This window comes from Octodon degus, unplaced genomic scaffold, assembly GCF_000260255.1.
Source record: "Octodon degus isolate 3935 unplaced genomic scaffold, OctDeg1.0 scaffold00047, whole genome shotgun sequence".
Taxonomy (NCBI): domain Eukaryota; kingdom Metazoa; phylum Chordata; class Mammalia; order Rodentia; family Octodontidae; genus Octodon; species Octodon degus.
In genome coordinates this window covers 8,681,499-8,697,023 of record NW_004524623.1, presented here as the reverse complement: position 1 = coordinate 8,697,023, position 15,525 = coordinate 8,681,499, and the positions used below count along the sequence as shown (strand labels likewise).

General features: G+C 37.1%; 1 protein-coding gene across 1 annotated transcript in view; it reads left to right on the top strand.

Annotated features, from left to right (window-relative positions):
- Zfc3h1 (zinc finger C3H1-type containing) overlaps positions 1-7,325 on the top strand; it is a 65,396-nt gene extending 58,071 nt beyond the window's left edge. Inside the window, exons 22-29 of the mRNA XM_004632216.3 lie at positions 1,438-1,548; positions 1,797-1,901; positions 2,018-2,183; positions 3,247-3,347; positions 4,967-5,068; positions 5,825-5,864; positions 6,245-6,307; positions 6,438-7,325. Of these exons, the coding sequence (XP_004632273.1) occupies positions 1,438-1,548; positions 1,797-1,901; positions 2,018-2,183; positions 3,247-3,347; positions 4,967-5,068; positions 5,825-5,864; positions 6,245-6,307; positions 6,438-6,575 (826 nt within the window). The 3' untranslated portion in view covers positions 6,576-7,325. The remainder of the gene's footprint in view (positions 1-1,437; positions 1,549-1,796; positions 1,902-2,017; positions 2,184-3,246; positions 3,348-4,966; positions 5,069-5,824; positions 5,865-6,244; positions 6,308-6,437) is intronic.
- Positions 7,326-15,525: the final 8,200 nt, after the last annotated feature.

Below are 15,525 nucleotides of genomic sequence, written 5' to 3'. Positions count from 1 at the left end.
AAGTATAAAATTTAAAACTATAAAACTTACAGAAAAAAATACTGGAGTGAATATTAAGAAAATAGGTAGAGGGGCCAGGGAGATGGCTCAGTGGAATAAGCGCTTGCCTGGCAAGTACAGGGACCTGAGTTCAATCCCTGGTTCTGCCAAAAAAAAAAAGGTAGAAAAGTTAATGTGTATGTTTCATTCACTATGTGAAGTTATAGTAGGAATGGTTTATGTTGATTAGATATGAAGTTCATTTTAGAAAAGTTATGTGAGGGGCCAGAGAGATGGCTCAGTAGAATAAGTGCTTCCCTGGTAAGCACAAGGGTCTGAGTTCAATCCCCGGTTTGACCAAAAAAAAAAAAAAAAAAACAAAGTTCCACAGAAAAGTAATGAAAGCAGTGAAGTTCTTTTGAGCTAGCTCAGTTTTCATTTGAGGAAACTAAAATCCTTAGAAGTGGTTGACACATGGTAATGTAGCGACAGTGTTAAGGTAAGTAATGATAACCGACTGTTAAGGTATCTTGTTTCTTATATCCGGCACCATCACCACCCTGCTCATATGTTTATTCCATTAACAAATGGGTCTCTTGAAGTCATTTTAGAATCCAGTGTAAATGATCTACACTATATAGCCTGTCTCTTTTCTTTGAAAACATTGCTGTTTGTTTTTGTCTTTTTGAGATAGGGTTTCACTACGCATTTCTGGCTGGCCTTGAACTCACTTTGTTGCCCGGGTGGGCCTTAAATGAGCAAGTCTTTTTGCCTGAGCTCCCAAGTGCTGGGATTACAGGCACGTGCCATCACGCCAGGCACAAAAACATTATTCCTAAAGATGCTGGGACACATACAGTCACACATTGGAAGAAGTCAAATAAAAGTCTGCACTGATTGACTTCTCAGGGCCTTTAACGTACTAGTATACATTGTGACCTGTCACAGGGGGCCATAATTGGCCAACTTCATTTGATCATAAATCTCTTCTTGACAAATCCCTCTGGGGGCCAGTATGTTATCGAGTATGCTTTGATATCATGTCTGAAATTAAACCTACATTGACGTGTGTGTGACAGAAAGATTACTTTCATATACCAGGTTTGTAAACCGTAAAGTTTTTTTTTTTTCCAGAAGAAACTATCAATAGATTTTTGTTGCAAATTTTGAAATGTTTGGTAGTCTTATTTCTTTTTCTCTACTTTTTGTTAAGCTTAATTAGATGATTCAAATGGTTTAATTTTGGAGATAAAATCATTCTGGGAGCAGAATTATTTATAAAATGAAAAAATTGTGAATAAATGTGTTATCCTAGCAAGTGACCAAAAGATATGGCACACATGTGAAAAGATAGTTTCTTTAGAAAAATATTTTAAGCTGAAATAGAATTTTTAAAAAAATTTATAATCCACGTGTATGTAGACAGTGTTTCAAACAGTGTTTATTCCCCCGACCCAGGTATCTCCTAAATATCCCAGGACCCCTTGACATTCCAGCCCATTTATGTAAAGAGAATTTTGATGATGACATGTTTAACCACCAAGTTCCTTATTTGTGGCTGATATACTGGTAAGATGTTACCCATTGCAGAGAGAATGCTGTGTCCTAAGCCTGCGTTTGCTATTTACTCTTAACATATGTAAGGTTAAATGTCATGATAAGGAGTGTAAGTTATGATCTGGATGTCTTTCACACAACTTTATGCCATATTAAAATTGGAGGGATGCTAACATCTTAAGAAAAAGAATTCCATTGTAATGTCTAGTGTTGAAAATGCAGTTTCATTCACACGTACATTTTCTTTGCTTGTTAAACAGCCTTTGTCATCCTCTTCAATCAAGTATTAAGGACACAGTAGAAGCATATGAGGCAGCGTTAGGGGTGGCCATGAGATCTGATATAGTACAGAAGATCTGGATGGAGTAAGTTTAGTTCCTCTTACTGGGATTTTGAAGTAAGGGATATGATGACAGAAAAGGTGGTTGGCTATTTTGGTGAGAGAATTACAGGCTTAATTGTAATATTTTTCTTTTGACAGTTATCTTGTCTTTGCCAATAATAGAGCTGCTGGATCCAGAAACAAAGTTCAAGAATTCAAATTTTTTACAGATTTAGTGAATAGATGTTTGGTTACAGTTCCTGCCCGATACCCCATTCCTTTTAGCAGTGCTGATTACTGGTCCAACTATGAATTTCATAATAGGGTAAGAACTTAAAACTTTTCTTTCTTTAGAATATTTGTACGAAATGAAGGACCTTTTAAAATAACACCGAACTATTTTTTATCCATAGTTTTTCCTAGGACTGTTTTGCTAGCATTCACTATACTTGACTGTGATTCTTGTCTCTTCAGAGTCTAGGAGTAGTGCCCTAAGACTCAAGATAAAATGTGATTTGTTATATTGAAGGAAATTTAACATTGAAGCAAAACTGAAGGGATGTTAATGTTTAATACATGTTAAGGAGAAAGATGAAACAAAGGATTCTATAGTGATGAAATCTGTAATATTTTGCATGACTAGTTGAAAATTTTGTTGAGCAAAAAAGTCTTAAAACTTCAAAATAAGTAATAGGCTGTTACACTAGAGCTGCATTTTTTTGTTAATGGTTTGTCAAGCAAAATATCACTATCACAGGGCATAAAAAAACTGAAATCTGGTACTGTTTACACAAAGTAGAATCTGATTACTGTATTCATAAAATGGTATCTTATAGATAGTGAAGCAAAGGGTTATGTTTTTATTTTTTTTAGAGACTCCATCAGCCAGATGTTTCTGTTAAAGTTTAATGTAGACTAAGACATGTTTTTTTGTTGTTGTTTTTGATGGGGTGGTTTTGTTGCTAATCAGGATAACCAATTATTATGCTTTGTACTTCTATGCCATTCTTTATCCCAGGATCTCAAACCACTTTACGGACATTAAGTCATTTACACACGGGCATTCCATGAGCAAGATGTGGCAGGTATCATTAACCCTATGACTTGCCCAGACATACAGCGAGTAAAGGTAGATCAGGAATGGAAACCCGGACTCCTGGCTTCTCGTCAGTGTTCTGTCCATGGCTCTCATTACTAGACCATATTTCCTAATTCATATTTGGAAAGTCATTAATACAATTAATGGCAGGAACAATAACAGCATCATACATTGTTATAACTTATACATTCATATCTTAAAAGACCATTTTGATTTTCTCATTAAAATGCATGGGTAATTGAATTTCACATTTGGTTGCATTCATTTTTCCCCCCCTCAACCTTTACAGGTTATTTTCTTTTATTTGAGCTGTGTTCCAAAGACCCAGCATTCCAAAACCTTGGAACGGTTTTGCTCAATTATGCCTACTAATTCTGGACTTGCACTGAGGTAAGAAAAAGATAAGATTCTATTGGCCCTCCTCTCAACTCAGTAATATAGGCTTATCATATAAAATGCTTGAAAACTGAATGAAACAGTCTTATGACTCCACTCTTTTCTCATGGATATACACTACTTTAATTTCAGAGGTGGTAAGCCAAGTTACTGTTCACACAAAATCCACTGTAAAGATCTGGTCACTTCAGAAAAGGAGGTTATAGGGCAGCAAATGATTCAAGTTTATCTTTTCCACAAGTACACACAAGTTGCTTAGAGATTTTTGTATCTTTATAGGTCAGTTGCTGTCAAATAGTATGCATTGGAATCTCCTAGGATGTGCATTTTAAATGTTGACTCCTAGGGCTGGCGACATAGCTCAGTGGACTAGACACCTGCTACGGCAAGCTCAGGGACTGGGGTTTGATCCCTGGCACCATAAGTCATGTTGGCCCTGCTCTGGGCGCAGAGACCGGGTATGGTGGTGCGCGCCTGTAATCCCAGCCTAGGGAGGCTGAAAACAGGAGGATCACTATGGGGTCTGAGCTCCATAGTGGGCGCCTATACCAAATACATTAAAAAATATGTACATACATACCTACATACAATTTCGATTCCTAAACTTGAGTTCTTTAGCCACATTTGAGAAGCACTGAGGTAGGGCTTTTACATTCAATTAGAATAGTGCTTCCTGAGATTTTTTTTGTGGTTCTTTGCTCTGATAGAGTAAACCTGTTTTCTCCCCATTTTTTAAGTTCAAAAGTGCCAATCGTTTTGACTTCTGCTTGTGTGCTTGTTCCGACTGCAATCATAAGTTATATATTAAGATTATGTTTTTTTATGGTTTGTAAGATACATAAAATATTTATCAAATATTCTCTTGTATCTTAAAGTAATTACATCTCATGTAGCAATTTTATGGGAAGATGGTATGAATTAGAAAAAAGCTAACACTTAAAGTTGTGACAAAAATAAACATACTGTTTTGTAATTAAATTTCTTGCCAACATTCTAACCTGTAGAGCTAATTACATAAATATGAATTATGAAGCATTGTTACCTTTTATGAATCATGTGAGATAGAAGAGGTGGTTTTATTTTAACTAGTTTTTAATGTAATAAGCATTTTAGATTACAGGTAGTTTTGTTGGTTTTATTGATAAATCCCACTTTTGTGTTTTGATACTTACTTCTTTGGGGTTATCCCTGTTCTTTTTTCCCCAAAACAGAGAATCTTGTAATTAGTCACTATTGTTGCATTTTAGTTTGAGAAACAGTCAAAATTGAGCATAAAATATCTTGGTATTCTAAAAATGCAAGGAAATTGCATTGTGTTATGATTTCAGAAACATTTGAGTCTGAGTGGAGAGTTACTTGCAAGGAGTGTTTTTATGTTCTGTAGGAATACATGGATCTTATTTTAGTTTGTTGGAGATGAGCACAGGTCTTGACTGGACCTCCTAGAAGTTTACACATTCCTGTCACAGGGTAATTCTTCTATGAGGCATTCTACAAATGTTTGCTGAGTAGCCTTCATAGACTTGAACTGAGTGAACTTTATAACTCAGAGACCACAGTTGAAGTTTCCACACTTGAAATGCTTTGTTCATTTTCCTGAATGTACTTTACAGGCTACTTCAACATGAATGGGAAGAAAGCAATGTTCAGATTCTGAAACTTCAAGCCAAGATGTTTACATATAATATCCCAACATGCCTGGCCACCTGGAAAATGTAATGCAACAATCATTTACCTGTTTTTGTAGCTATTGCTTTTATTTATAAAGTTTGTTCCAGACAGGTAAATCTGAAATGCCACCTATTTTTCCCTCTGGACAGATCTAATTTTGATTTGTTTTTGGCACTTCAACGTAGTTTAATACAAAGACTTAGTGCTCATGAGTGGTTGTCTGTAAAAGTGAAAGTGAATAGTGTTTCAATTTTCCTTGAAGGAGAACATTTAGATAATAAAATTGTTATCAAACAAATAAATCTATTATAAGGATTTTTTTTTTTTTTTTTTTTTTTTTGGCTGGCTTGAGTTGTGGGGATTGGACCACAGCAACCTGAGCCTGACTGCTTTGTTGAAGCAGCCACTTAAAGAACTGAGCTAAGGGGCAGGCCCCCAATAAATCTATTCTAGATTATCTTAAGGCCATCATTTAAAAAATGTGAGTGCCCTCCTCCCCATTTAGTCTTGATTTCATCTTTATTTTAAAGGTGTTAGCGCTAGGTATTTTTCAGTGATTATGAGTGAATCTTCCCCCCTTCCCACAAACACTGGTCTTCCTTATTCTTGTAAAGTTGATAAAAATTGTTGAATTTTTCTTTTCACTATAGGTTACCCTCCTTGGAAGTTTAGCCTGTTACTTTCAGGAAGTTTTATACTCAGATTCCCACAGTCAGTATTCTGCCAGTGGTTGTGTTTCATTTTGTTCAAAGATATATAAATTGTTCTTTTCCTTCTCTATATTCCTTTTTCCCCCTTAGAGCCATTGCTGCTGAGATTGTTCTAAAGGGACAAAGAGAGGTAAGCCAAAATTAAATACCAGATGGATCACTTTTTTTTTCCTTTTAGTTACTCTGTCCCCTTTTTTGACTTCTCAGTTTAAAAGGATTAAAGCATAAAATTAGCATTTTAAGATCTCTATATATTTGGAAACTCCAAAGCCCAACTCAGCCATTGATTGATTGACTGATTGATTGATTTTTGCGGTATCAGGGATTGAACTCCGGACCTTATGCTTGCCAGGCAGGCACTTATGCCACTGAGCTATCTCCCGGCTTCCAGCTCAACCTTTATGTCTTGAGTGTTGTTACATTGTGAAGTACCGTTCTTTAAATAGGATTTATGAAGGTGTTTTTTTCATCGCAATTTCTGATGGAGTTGTGTGTGTATCTATCTTGTAGGTCCACCGTTTATATCAGAGAGCCCTACAGAAGTTACCTCTTTGTGCATCACTATGGAAAGATGTAATGCTTTTTATCTTTTGTTTTATCATGATGTTTTCCTATAAATTTTCTGCATGTGCCATATCCATTGATGTGGTAATGCTCAAACTCTTAGCTATGTCTTACTTCTGTGCTTCCCTGTCTTTTACAGCAACTCTTGTTTGAAGCATCAGAAGGAGGTAAAACTGATAACCTGAGAAAACTAGTTTCCAAGTGCCAAGAGATTGGAGTCAGCCTAAATGAGCTCTTAAATTTAAACAGTAACAAAACAGAAAGCAAGAATCACTGAACACTGGGTGCAGTCAGTTCTAAGTCCTTATAATAATTGCCAAAATTATTTGAATGATCCTTCAAGATTAGGCTGATTCCTGGCTAAGGTCTGTGTAAGGCAGACAAGCACTATTGATTATATCAACTCCCCTACAATATCCTATCCTCAAAACCGGAAGTAATGAACATGGTGATCCTCTGCAATTGGATAAATGAACTTCCTGTTGGGCCTGCTTCTTGGCCCTGCCAGATTCTCATAACATCATGTACGTAAGTATAGCTTCTCAAAGTGACTGACATTTATTTTAATTTTACTTTTTGTTTTTGTTTTTTGCTTTCTCCCTTTATGTTGTTCTATTCCTGACTCACTTGACACTCTCTGATGCCTGAGAGGTTCTTGTTTGGGATTTAATTTTTAGGGCTGTGTTTACAGTAAAAAAGCAGGCAGTCCCTTTTAATTCTTATTTTTTAAAAATTTTTTGAGATTCTTCATTTCAGGATTTAAAACCTAAGCAGTCCATCTTAAGGAAAGTGTAACTGCCTTGGCCTCAAGTCTGCTAGTTGCACTTGAATGCTCTAATAGGGTTGTTTATTGCCCTTCCTACGTTCTGGACTCCTTGCTGAGACTGTTTAACTTGAAGATTAAAGAAACTATTGCAAATGCCAGTGCATCAGAACCTAAGAGTGGTCAAATATTATGTGCAATTTTTTTGTAAAGAAATTTTAATTTATAATAAAGTTTAACAGTTTAAAGAACAGTTAATATTTGAACTGCTTTGTATTGATACTACTTTGTAGTAGTATTAAAATTGTTTATATACAAAATATTTTTAATATAAGTTAACTTTTTAAACAACGTTGCTGTCTTTATTCACTTTTCACACTCTGGTGGGAGGGTTAAAGGTGAAGGTACAGGTACTCAGCAGACTCCATACTCACTGTGTTACTCTTTAAAAGGAAATCCTGTGAGCTCTTTTAATTAGTGGGAAGGTGGGTTTTTCTGAGGAGAGTGAACAGAGAGGTTTGTGCTCCCGTTCAGCACTTCATCCTCAAAAATTAGTGTTTAAAAAGTGTCTTTCATGCTAAAACATCACTGTGCCCTAAGGTAAAGAGGACCTTTTTGCTGTGTTTCATTCAGTCTGTGTTAATTTGGTTGCACCTCAGTAGAAAGTCATTAATGACACACATTGTTACTACTCGGCTCTTGTCAGCAGTCTTGATTTTTGGAGGCAGAATAGCATTCCCACAGAATAACAAGCAAATTTGTACAACTTTACATTTGTTTAACGTTTATTCAAAACAAAATTGTATTTTGAGGTCCTTCTATGTACCTATGAGACAGTTTGGCTAGCAAGTGCTGTCTGGAGGAGTCAAGGAATAGAGCTTACTTCTAGTGCCTTTATTTACCCAAAAGGAAAAGTGGAGGCATACATGTTTAAAATGAAAGAAATTACTGTGTGTGGTGGTGCATGCCTGCAATTAATTCTAGCACTTAGGAGGTGGAGGCAGGAGGGTCACTGAATTTGAGCCAGCCTGCACTGCATAGCAAGACCCTATCTCAAACCAGAAAATAAGAATAAAATTTTTTAAAAATATTAAAAATATATTAAGATGAAAGATAGTAATCCCAGAAAAGTGTTACTCTATTTTATGCATTTAAATATTTAACTTTGAAAAATTTTTCTCATTTGATTATTTGGTGCTTAACAAAAGTATTTCCAATCTGTCTTATAGTTTAATAATTGTTACAGTAACAGCAATTTGTTCAGCTTTTAGGACACAGTGCTAAGATTTGTGCTTTTTTTACACTCATAATTTCCATGAGCAAAAAATGCTGTACTTGAAGAATCCTCTGAATCTTTGCATGGAGAGCTTCCCTGGTGCTGCGCCTCAGCTGGAGCACCTGTCCACACAGGCTGTTACTGCCGCAGCTGTAGGTTGCAGTGCGCCATCACCTTGATGCGAGAGTATGCTCTGGTTGCTTGGCTGTTTCTTGATACAGGTCTCACTTGTGTAATTCAGAGTAGCCTTGAACTCCTGTGTAAGCTCAGGCTGGTACCAAACACAGAGCAGTCCTCCTGCCTCAGCCTCTTAAGTACTGGGACTGCAGGGTGCCCTTTTAAGTCTAGCTTCACTCTGTTCTCTCCTTGATCACTAGTCCTAGCTACTTAAGAGCTATGAAGATATCTTAAGAAAATGAAGTTTCCTTAAAAATAGTCTCTTAGGTCACCTTTTTTCTCTCAGTTTAATTTTATGAACTCCACTTTCCATATAAAACTAGCAAGCACTGCTTAAAAGTGAGGTGTATGTTTCTCATTTCTCAAACTTCTGTCTTTTAGTGATCTACTTTCAAAACATAACACTTAAAAATATTAAATAATTTTGGGTTAAAATTGATGTAGTTCTTACAATGACGTAAAAATATTTAACATACCGTGTGGCTAGAACCTTTGGGCAGAGAATGAGGAGGGGTCATTGAAAACCCAAATCCCTTGCATCCCACCCCCACTTCGGGAAAGAGACATACAACAGAGGCACTTTTGGCTCTGAGGTTTCATCTCTGATAAAGGAAATACACTAGATTATGGTGTTTTTAAATGTGTTTTCTTCATTTTAGAGAACAGTACAGTATTTCTATTTGCCTTTTAACAGAAAGTGACCTTGTAACATTGTTGACATAGGATTATCTAAGGCGGTTTGCTTTCAATTAAAGGGCATATAAACCTATATTGTAAAGCAAGCAAAAATCTCCAGGTGCAACATCTAAGAGTTAAAGGCACTAGACACACAAGCCAAAGGTGATTAAGACTAACAACAAATATAGAGGGACTTTATTGGAGATTGTAGTTCAAATATTTATATTGTAAGGTTGTTGAAAAAGAAGGGACATAGGGCCTAAAGAAGTCTGCTTTCATATTTGTGTGTTAACATTATTGAGAGAAGAGTGATATAGTATAGTTTTAGTCATCTTTCGTGTTTGAAATTATGCCTAAAATGTATCATTTTCCTCCAATAGAAATTAATTGGTTATTATATGGAACATATAGAAGAACAGCTGTTCAAGAAAAGTTATACTGCTAAGGAATATTTCTAATAATTTAGTTTTTTTTTTTTTTTTTGTGGTACTGGGGATTGAACTCAAGACCTTGCACTTGCCATGCAAGCGCTTATTCTACTGAGCTATCTCCCCAGCCTACTTTAGTTTTCTTGAGGGGCTTTTTTTGTTGTTCTCTATGATTGAATCTTTAGCTTTCTAAGCTATGATGTTTCTTATTCTATATGGTAGAACTGAAGAAAGATTTCCTTTTTTAAAAATTGTGTATTAGGGCTGTTTCATGTCACCCAAATGTCTACTTTCTGAGAGTTCCTCAGTTGCAGGTTTCCTTTGAAGGGATGGAGAGCCAACAGCCTCTAGGTACTTACTGCCTCATCTGCCTCTTGCCCGCCTCCCCTCCATTGCCCTCTTTGGGAACATGGACAGCGCAGTACTTTCTGAGCACTAAACTTGACTGAGGCCTCTGCCTTGCGTGTGAAAGATTTTTCAACTTATTCTAACATCTTTGAGGTAGATAATGGGAAGTTGGGGCTATCTTCCGCTTCACTTCCCCTTGTGTAATCTGAAAACTTCAAAATGAAGGTCAGCTGTGGATTTACAATATCTTTTGGTGGACCAAGTAAATTAAATCCTGTAACTGTTACTACCTAATGAACTAAATGTTATATGAAAAGACTGATAGCCAACAGTCTAAAGGAAAGAGTGATATAAAACTAGTTAGGTGTTTACTTCATTGGAAATAGTCAGCATCTGCTGCCAAGACTAAAACACACTCAGTTTAGCACATCCATCAATCATATTTATGAGACTGCCAGTGGATAAATTTGGCATGTGAAGCTAGTTGAAATGGAGATACAGAGAAATAGTTTCAGGGAATGGAGGCGTGAACCAATGAGTAATGACAGGATTGTATCTAAAGAGCTGGGCGTTCAGTTTGGTTCTGTCAGTGGTCAGCTGTGCAGTGTGATGGGCCTCTTCCTTGCTCCTCTTCTCCATGTTCACATCTGCAGATTGGTGCTCTTCCCTCAGGTGTTTAGACAGCATAGTTACTATCTCTAAAAAGTACTTAGTGTTGTGAATTTGAAATCATTTTCCAAAATGGATAGAGATGCTACAAAATTAAAATTTACTTCCTCTGGATATAATTCCAGTAGTATCATTTGATGATGCTCCCATTCTTCAGGCATGAGTTAGTTGCTGTCTGTGAAAGTCAGTGGTAGAACACTTGCCTAGCATGTACACAGCGCTGGATTTGATCCCTAGCATTAAAAAACTGCCATCCAAATTCACTGGCTTCTTTCTGACATTACTTGCCAAAATAACAAAAGCATCAGTTAAAACATGGTATTGGTTTTTAAGTCAAAAGATCAATATGAAAATCCTCTCCCTGTTTTCCGTTCAGAGAATTCTTAGTGTGTTAGCTAAACTCCTTTTGTGAGGCAATAGAGGATAAAGATAACCATTTATTACTCAAAGAACTAGTCATCTAATCTACTTTTCACTTTTTATTGGAGTTGCTTCCGAAGGGCATGGCAGTACTGACCAATTTTAGTTTATTTGCAGGCAGAAGTGATAAAAATGTCATTATCAAGACTTGAATGAAGTTTATATTGAAAATAATTCCCTAAATAAAATTGAAGATTACCTTAAAAAGAAAAGAAAAAAAAAGAACTATGATTTTACTTTCATTACAATTAGGCCAAACCTGGCTGCATCTCTGATACCAGTGATGGAAAGATAGAAAAATTGCACAATGCACAGTGGACGTGTAGTGTTCATAATTAGTGTTGAATGTGTCTCTATTAAATGCAGTGTGAACTAGTTGGGGAAATACTGAACCAAAATGATGAGTCAACACAGAGTTCCAAATTTATTCTGTAGGTGCCTCCTATATTGTGACTGAAAAAAATCTGAAAATAACAATGGCTTAAAATTTTTTCATTAAGACAGTGGACTAGGGTAATGTGTAGTCCTCTGTTACAAAGATGTACATATTTATGTCTTGTTGCTGTGTCCTGTGTGACCTCCACTCCCCAAAGGAATGCTGTACATGGTTATGCTACTCATATCCTGCACTTAAACACATGGTCAAAGAATTGCAGTAGTAGGAGCTGAAATGAAAACCAGGATCAGCTCATCAAATATCCCGGGGTGCTGTTTCAGTTAGCAGAAAGGAAGCGGGAGAGATGTTTGGATTCACACAAAAATACCAGTTGAATGCCAAGTTCTGTGGCAAGGGTGATCCTTTTTCTAAGTTATATAGCAACACCATGTATGTTGATCTGATATTTCCAGATGGCCTTTCCAGTCCCAGCCTTCTTATTCATATTCTGTTCAGTGGAAGGAAAAATGAGAGACAGCATTACAAGTTCTTAAGAACCCTTCTCAGAAAAAGCTGAACATACCTAGCTGATTTTGTTTTATTGTCTAGAACGTAACTCCTGGCCCCTGCAACACAGGCTTACTTTAGTTGCTATGCGAACCACCAAAATTCAGGTATGAAAGAGAAAACTTTTGGGGGACAGATAAATATACCTGCTGTATCACTATCAAGCAGACTGTGGGATATAGTGGTTTGAACCTACTGTAGCTTGTTCTGAGCTAAGAAACAACCCTGAACCATTAAAATCAGTTCCATGCTGCAAGTCTTCGTAATTATTTTGAAAAACAAAGTTCCTTTGTAGACTTAGCTGATCACTAGAGGATCAGGAACAGGTAGTAAGAACTAAGACTGCTGAGGCTTCACTCTCAACAAATTCTTAAACCCACCCTTAATAATATTCCCACCTTTCGGAAATAAGTTTGAGTTACACAAAGTTAAGCAACCAAGTCACAAAGACAGTAAATGATAAAGTAAATGACAAAGCTAGGGAGTTGACTAATGAATGATTATGCTCTAAGTTGGGAACATAAAACCACTTGACTGAAGTCACTGCACTAAGAAGCACTCCTGAGACCTTTGACAGAATTAAAGAGGCTGTTGTCCAGCTGGTAGGATTTAAGCTTTGGATGGCGGTAGTTATCTCAACATAGCACAGTGAAAGCGCACTGAAAGTAATGCCCAACAAGACAGCAAAAGTGAGATAATATGTGACATTCACTGTGAATCCAGATATCCTTGGATTGTTCAGATATTTAAAATATTCTCATAAACTACCTCCTCTCACTTCTGCTAAAACTTGAATTTCTGAGATTAATGTTCTTGTCCTCTGAAAATACAGGTTAATTCAGTGTAGCTAAGCATTTGTGGGTTTATGCCTAAAGAATGTAATATCTCTGTTTTGGTCATGTGATCACTGAGGATAAGTTGCATGTTTGGTAGAAAACTCTTACTAAAGCTTTGGAAATAAAATAATGTTGTTAGATCGGTGTGACTCTTGAAAAGAGATGCAAAGAAAATATTCCCCCCCATCCCTGGAGATTCTGCAAGCACAAGGAATTTGCTAAAGGAAATTACAGTGATGTAGGCCCTTGCTTCTCAGTGTGCTTGTGGGTGTGCAGTTTGGGGATGCCTGGGAGCTTGTTAGAAGTGCAGCCTTAGGCCCTACCCCAGAGGTACTGAATTAGAAGCTATATTATAATGTCCCAATGTAGTTTTATACACAGTAAAATTTGCAGAGTACTTCTGTAGGCTGGAAATAAATGAATGCATTTTCCATTGTTTAAAATACATAAGAATGAAGAAAAGCCCCAATCATTGGTTTTTTGTTTTTTTCTTTTCAGTAGCAGGGATTGAACTCAGACCTTGTGCTTGGCCGGCAGGAGCTTATGCCTACTGAGCTTTATCCCTGGCTGTCCCAGTCATTGGAACATGTGTTTCAGTGTTTGAAGTACAATAGCTGCAAGTTCCAGTTGTTTTTAGGCGTACTGTGTCATCCCAGTGAGCCCTCTGTATCCACAGATTCATGAACGTGATGAGCAGTGGATCTAAACTTTAAAAAAAAAATTATCTGTACTGAACACATACATTTTATTTCTACTACTACCAAAATAGTATAGAGCTTAACATTAAAACATTGTACAAGATATGTGCGTCAGTCACCCAGGGTTGATCGTAAAGTGCACAGGAGACTGCATAGGTTACGTGCAAGAAGATTAGAGTTGAACATGCTTCGATTTGGGTGTTCAAAGGGGCCCTAGGAGCCAATCTGGAGACGCCGAGGAACAACTGAGATGTTTGCCTGCCAGGTTTGAAGAATGCAACTGCCACTCTTCATCCTCACCAGGGTTCATTCCTCAAAAATCTGGGCTAAGGAATAATTATGACTAAGTGCTCTTGAAATTTTACTGACTCCTTGCTTATTCACAGGAGGGTTCCGTAAGTTAGCAATTTTTATTTAACCAAGTATCTCCAAACTTAGCAATTTGAAGGGGCAGACATTTCATCACAGTTTCTGTGGTCAGGAATCCAGAGTAGCTTAGGGTCTAAAGTCCTGTTGAACTGTTGGCTGGGGCTGCAGTCGGTCACCGGAGGCTTTTGTAGGGCTGAAAAGTGTACTGTGAAACTTGCAGGCCTGGGACTCTCACCACATGGATATCTATGTAGCACCCTTGAATCGCTGGAGAGCAGGGTATCTGACTTCAGGCAGGTGCCATGCCGCTGCCACACTCCCTTTCCACCATTTTTTGTTGAATACCTTTTTTTTTAAATACCTTTGGATTGCTGTTCCCAAAGTGCAGCATGTGTGTGTGTGTGTGTGCGCGCGCGCATGCAAAAATAGGCTGTAGTCTACAGAGGAGTGAGCTGAAAGGAGTAGGAGTCACACAGCCATGTGTAAAATTTCCAGGACTACTGAGCCAACCAAAAAAGAGTATTAGTCTTCATTGGATGGGGAGGATATGGTAGTACAGATGCAAAAGAATACCTATTAAGTCAACACTGCCTTTATATTTCAAAAAATTGCATGCAGAGCCATCCCAGTGCCTTAAATCACAATTGTATCAAAGCATGGAGATGGGAGTTTTGTTTGTAAATGGTCAAACTGATTCCTCTAAACAGCCTGTATCTGTTAGGCTTTCTAACCTTCCTATATCAAAACTTGTCCTTTTTTTTTAAAAAAAAAAAAAACACCTTAAATTTCATTTTATGTAGTGTTTTGTCACAGTGGGTTACACTTTGGCACATTTATCCATGCACGTAACCAGCTTAGATTAGGTTCACCCTGACTAGCCCTCTTCACCTGTCCTCTTCCTTCTGTATCTCTAGCAGCCTCCATTCTACTGTCACCTTTCTTCTCTCTCCCCCACCCCCAGGCTAGAGTCAAGAACTAATGAGTGGAGAGTATGACCAGAGTCTGGGGAAACTTGGGCAGTTGTTGGTATCCCTGGCCTGCAAGTAGCACAGTGACCTTCCGTTGCATTAGTATCATCCTCTCTGATGTGAGACTGCTTCTTTCTGCGTCAGTTGATAAATAACCACCCAGCACACTGCGTTTTGTGATCTATAAATTATTAAAATTACAAAAATACATTGCATGAAAAGGTTATCATTACTGAATTTGGCTGGGATAGATTCCTCCAGTCAGACCAAAATCAATAATTTATGATATGTAAATGTATATCATATAAATGTTTTATATATTTTTAAATTATATATAGTTCATATTACAAAGGCATTAAGAGCAAACTGAGTATTCCCAAAATTGTAATGGGCAGAAATTAGCTACATTTTTTTTCTAATTGTGACAGCAACATAATTAGAATTTTCATTTTCACGTTATTCAGAAACAATGACATTTGGTCTATTTTAGATGAAAGGCTCCTCCATACCCCAGAAGGCAAATTCTGCTTTTACTGGAACAAAAAATTTAGGTAAAAGTCTACTCTAGTCTTTTCTTTCTTTCTTTCTTTCTTTCTTTCTTTCTTTCTTTCTTTCTTTCTTTCTTTCTTTCTTTTTCTTGTGTGGCCACTTGCT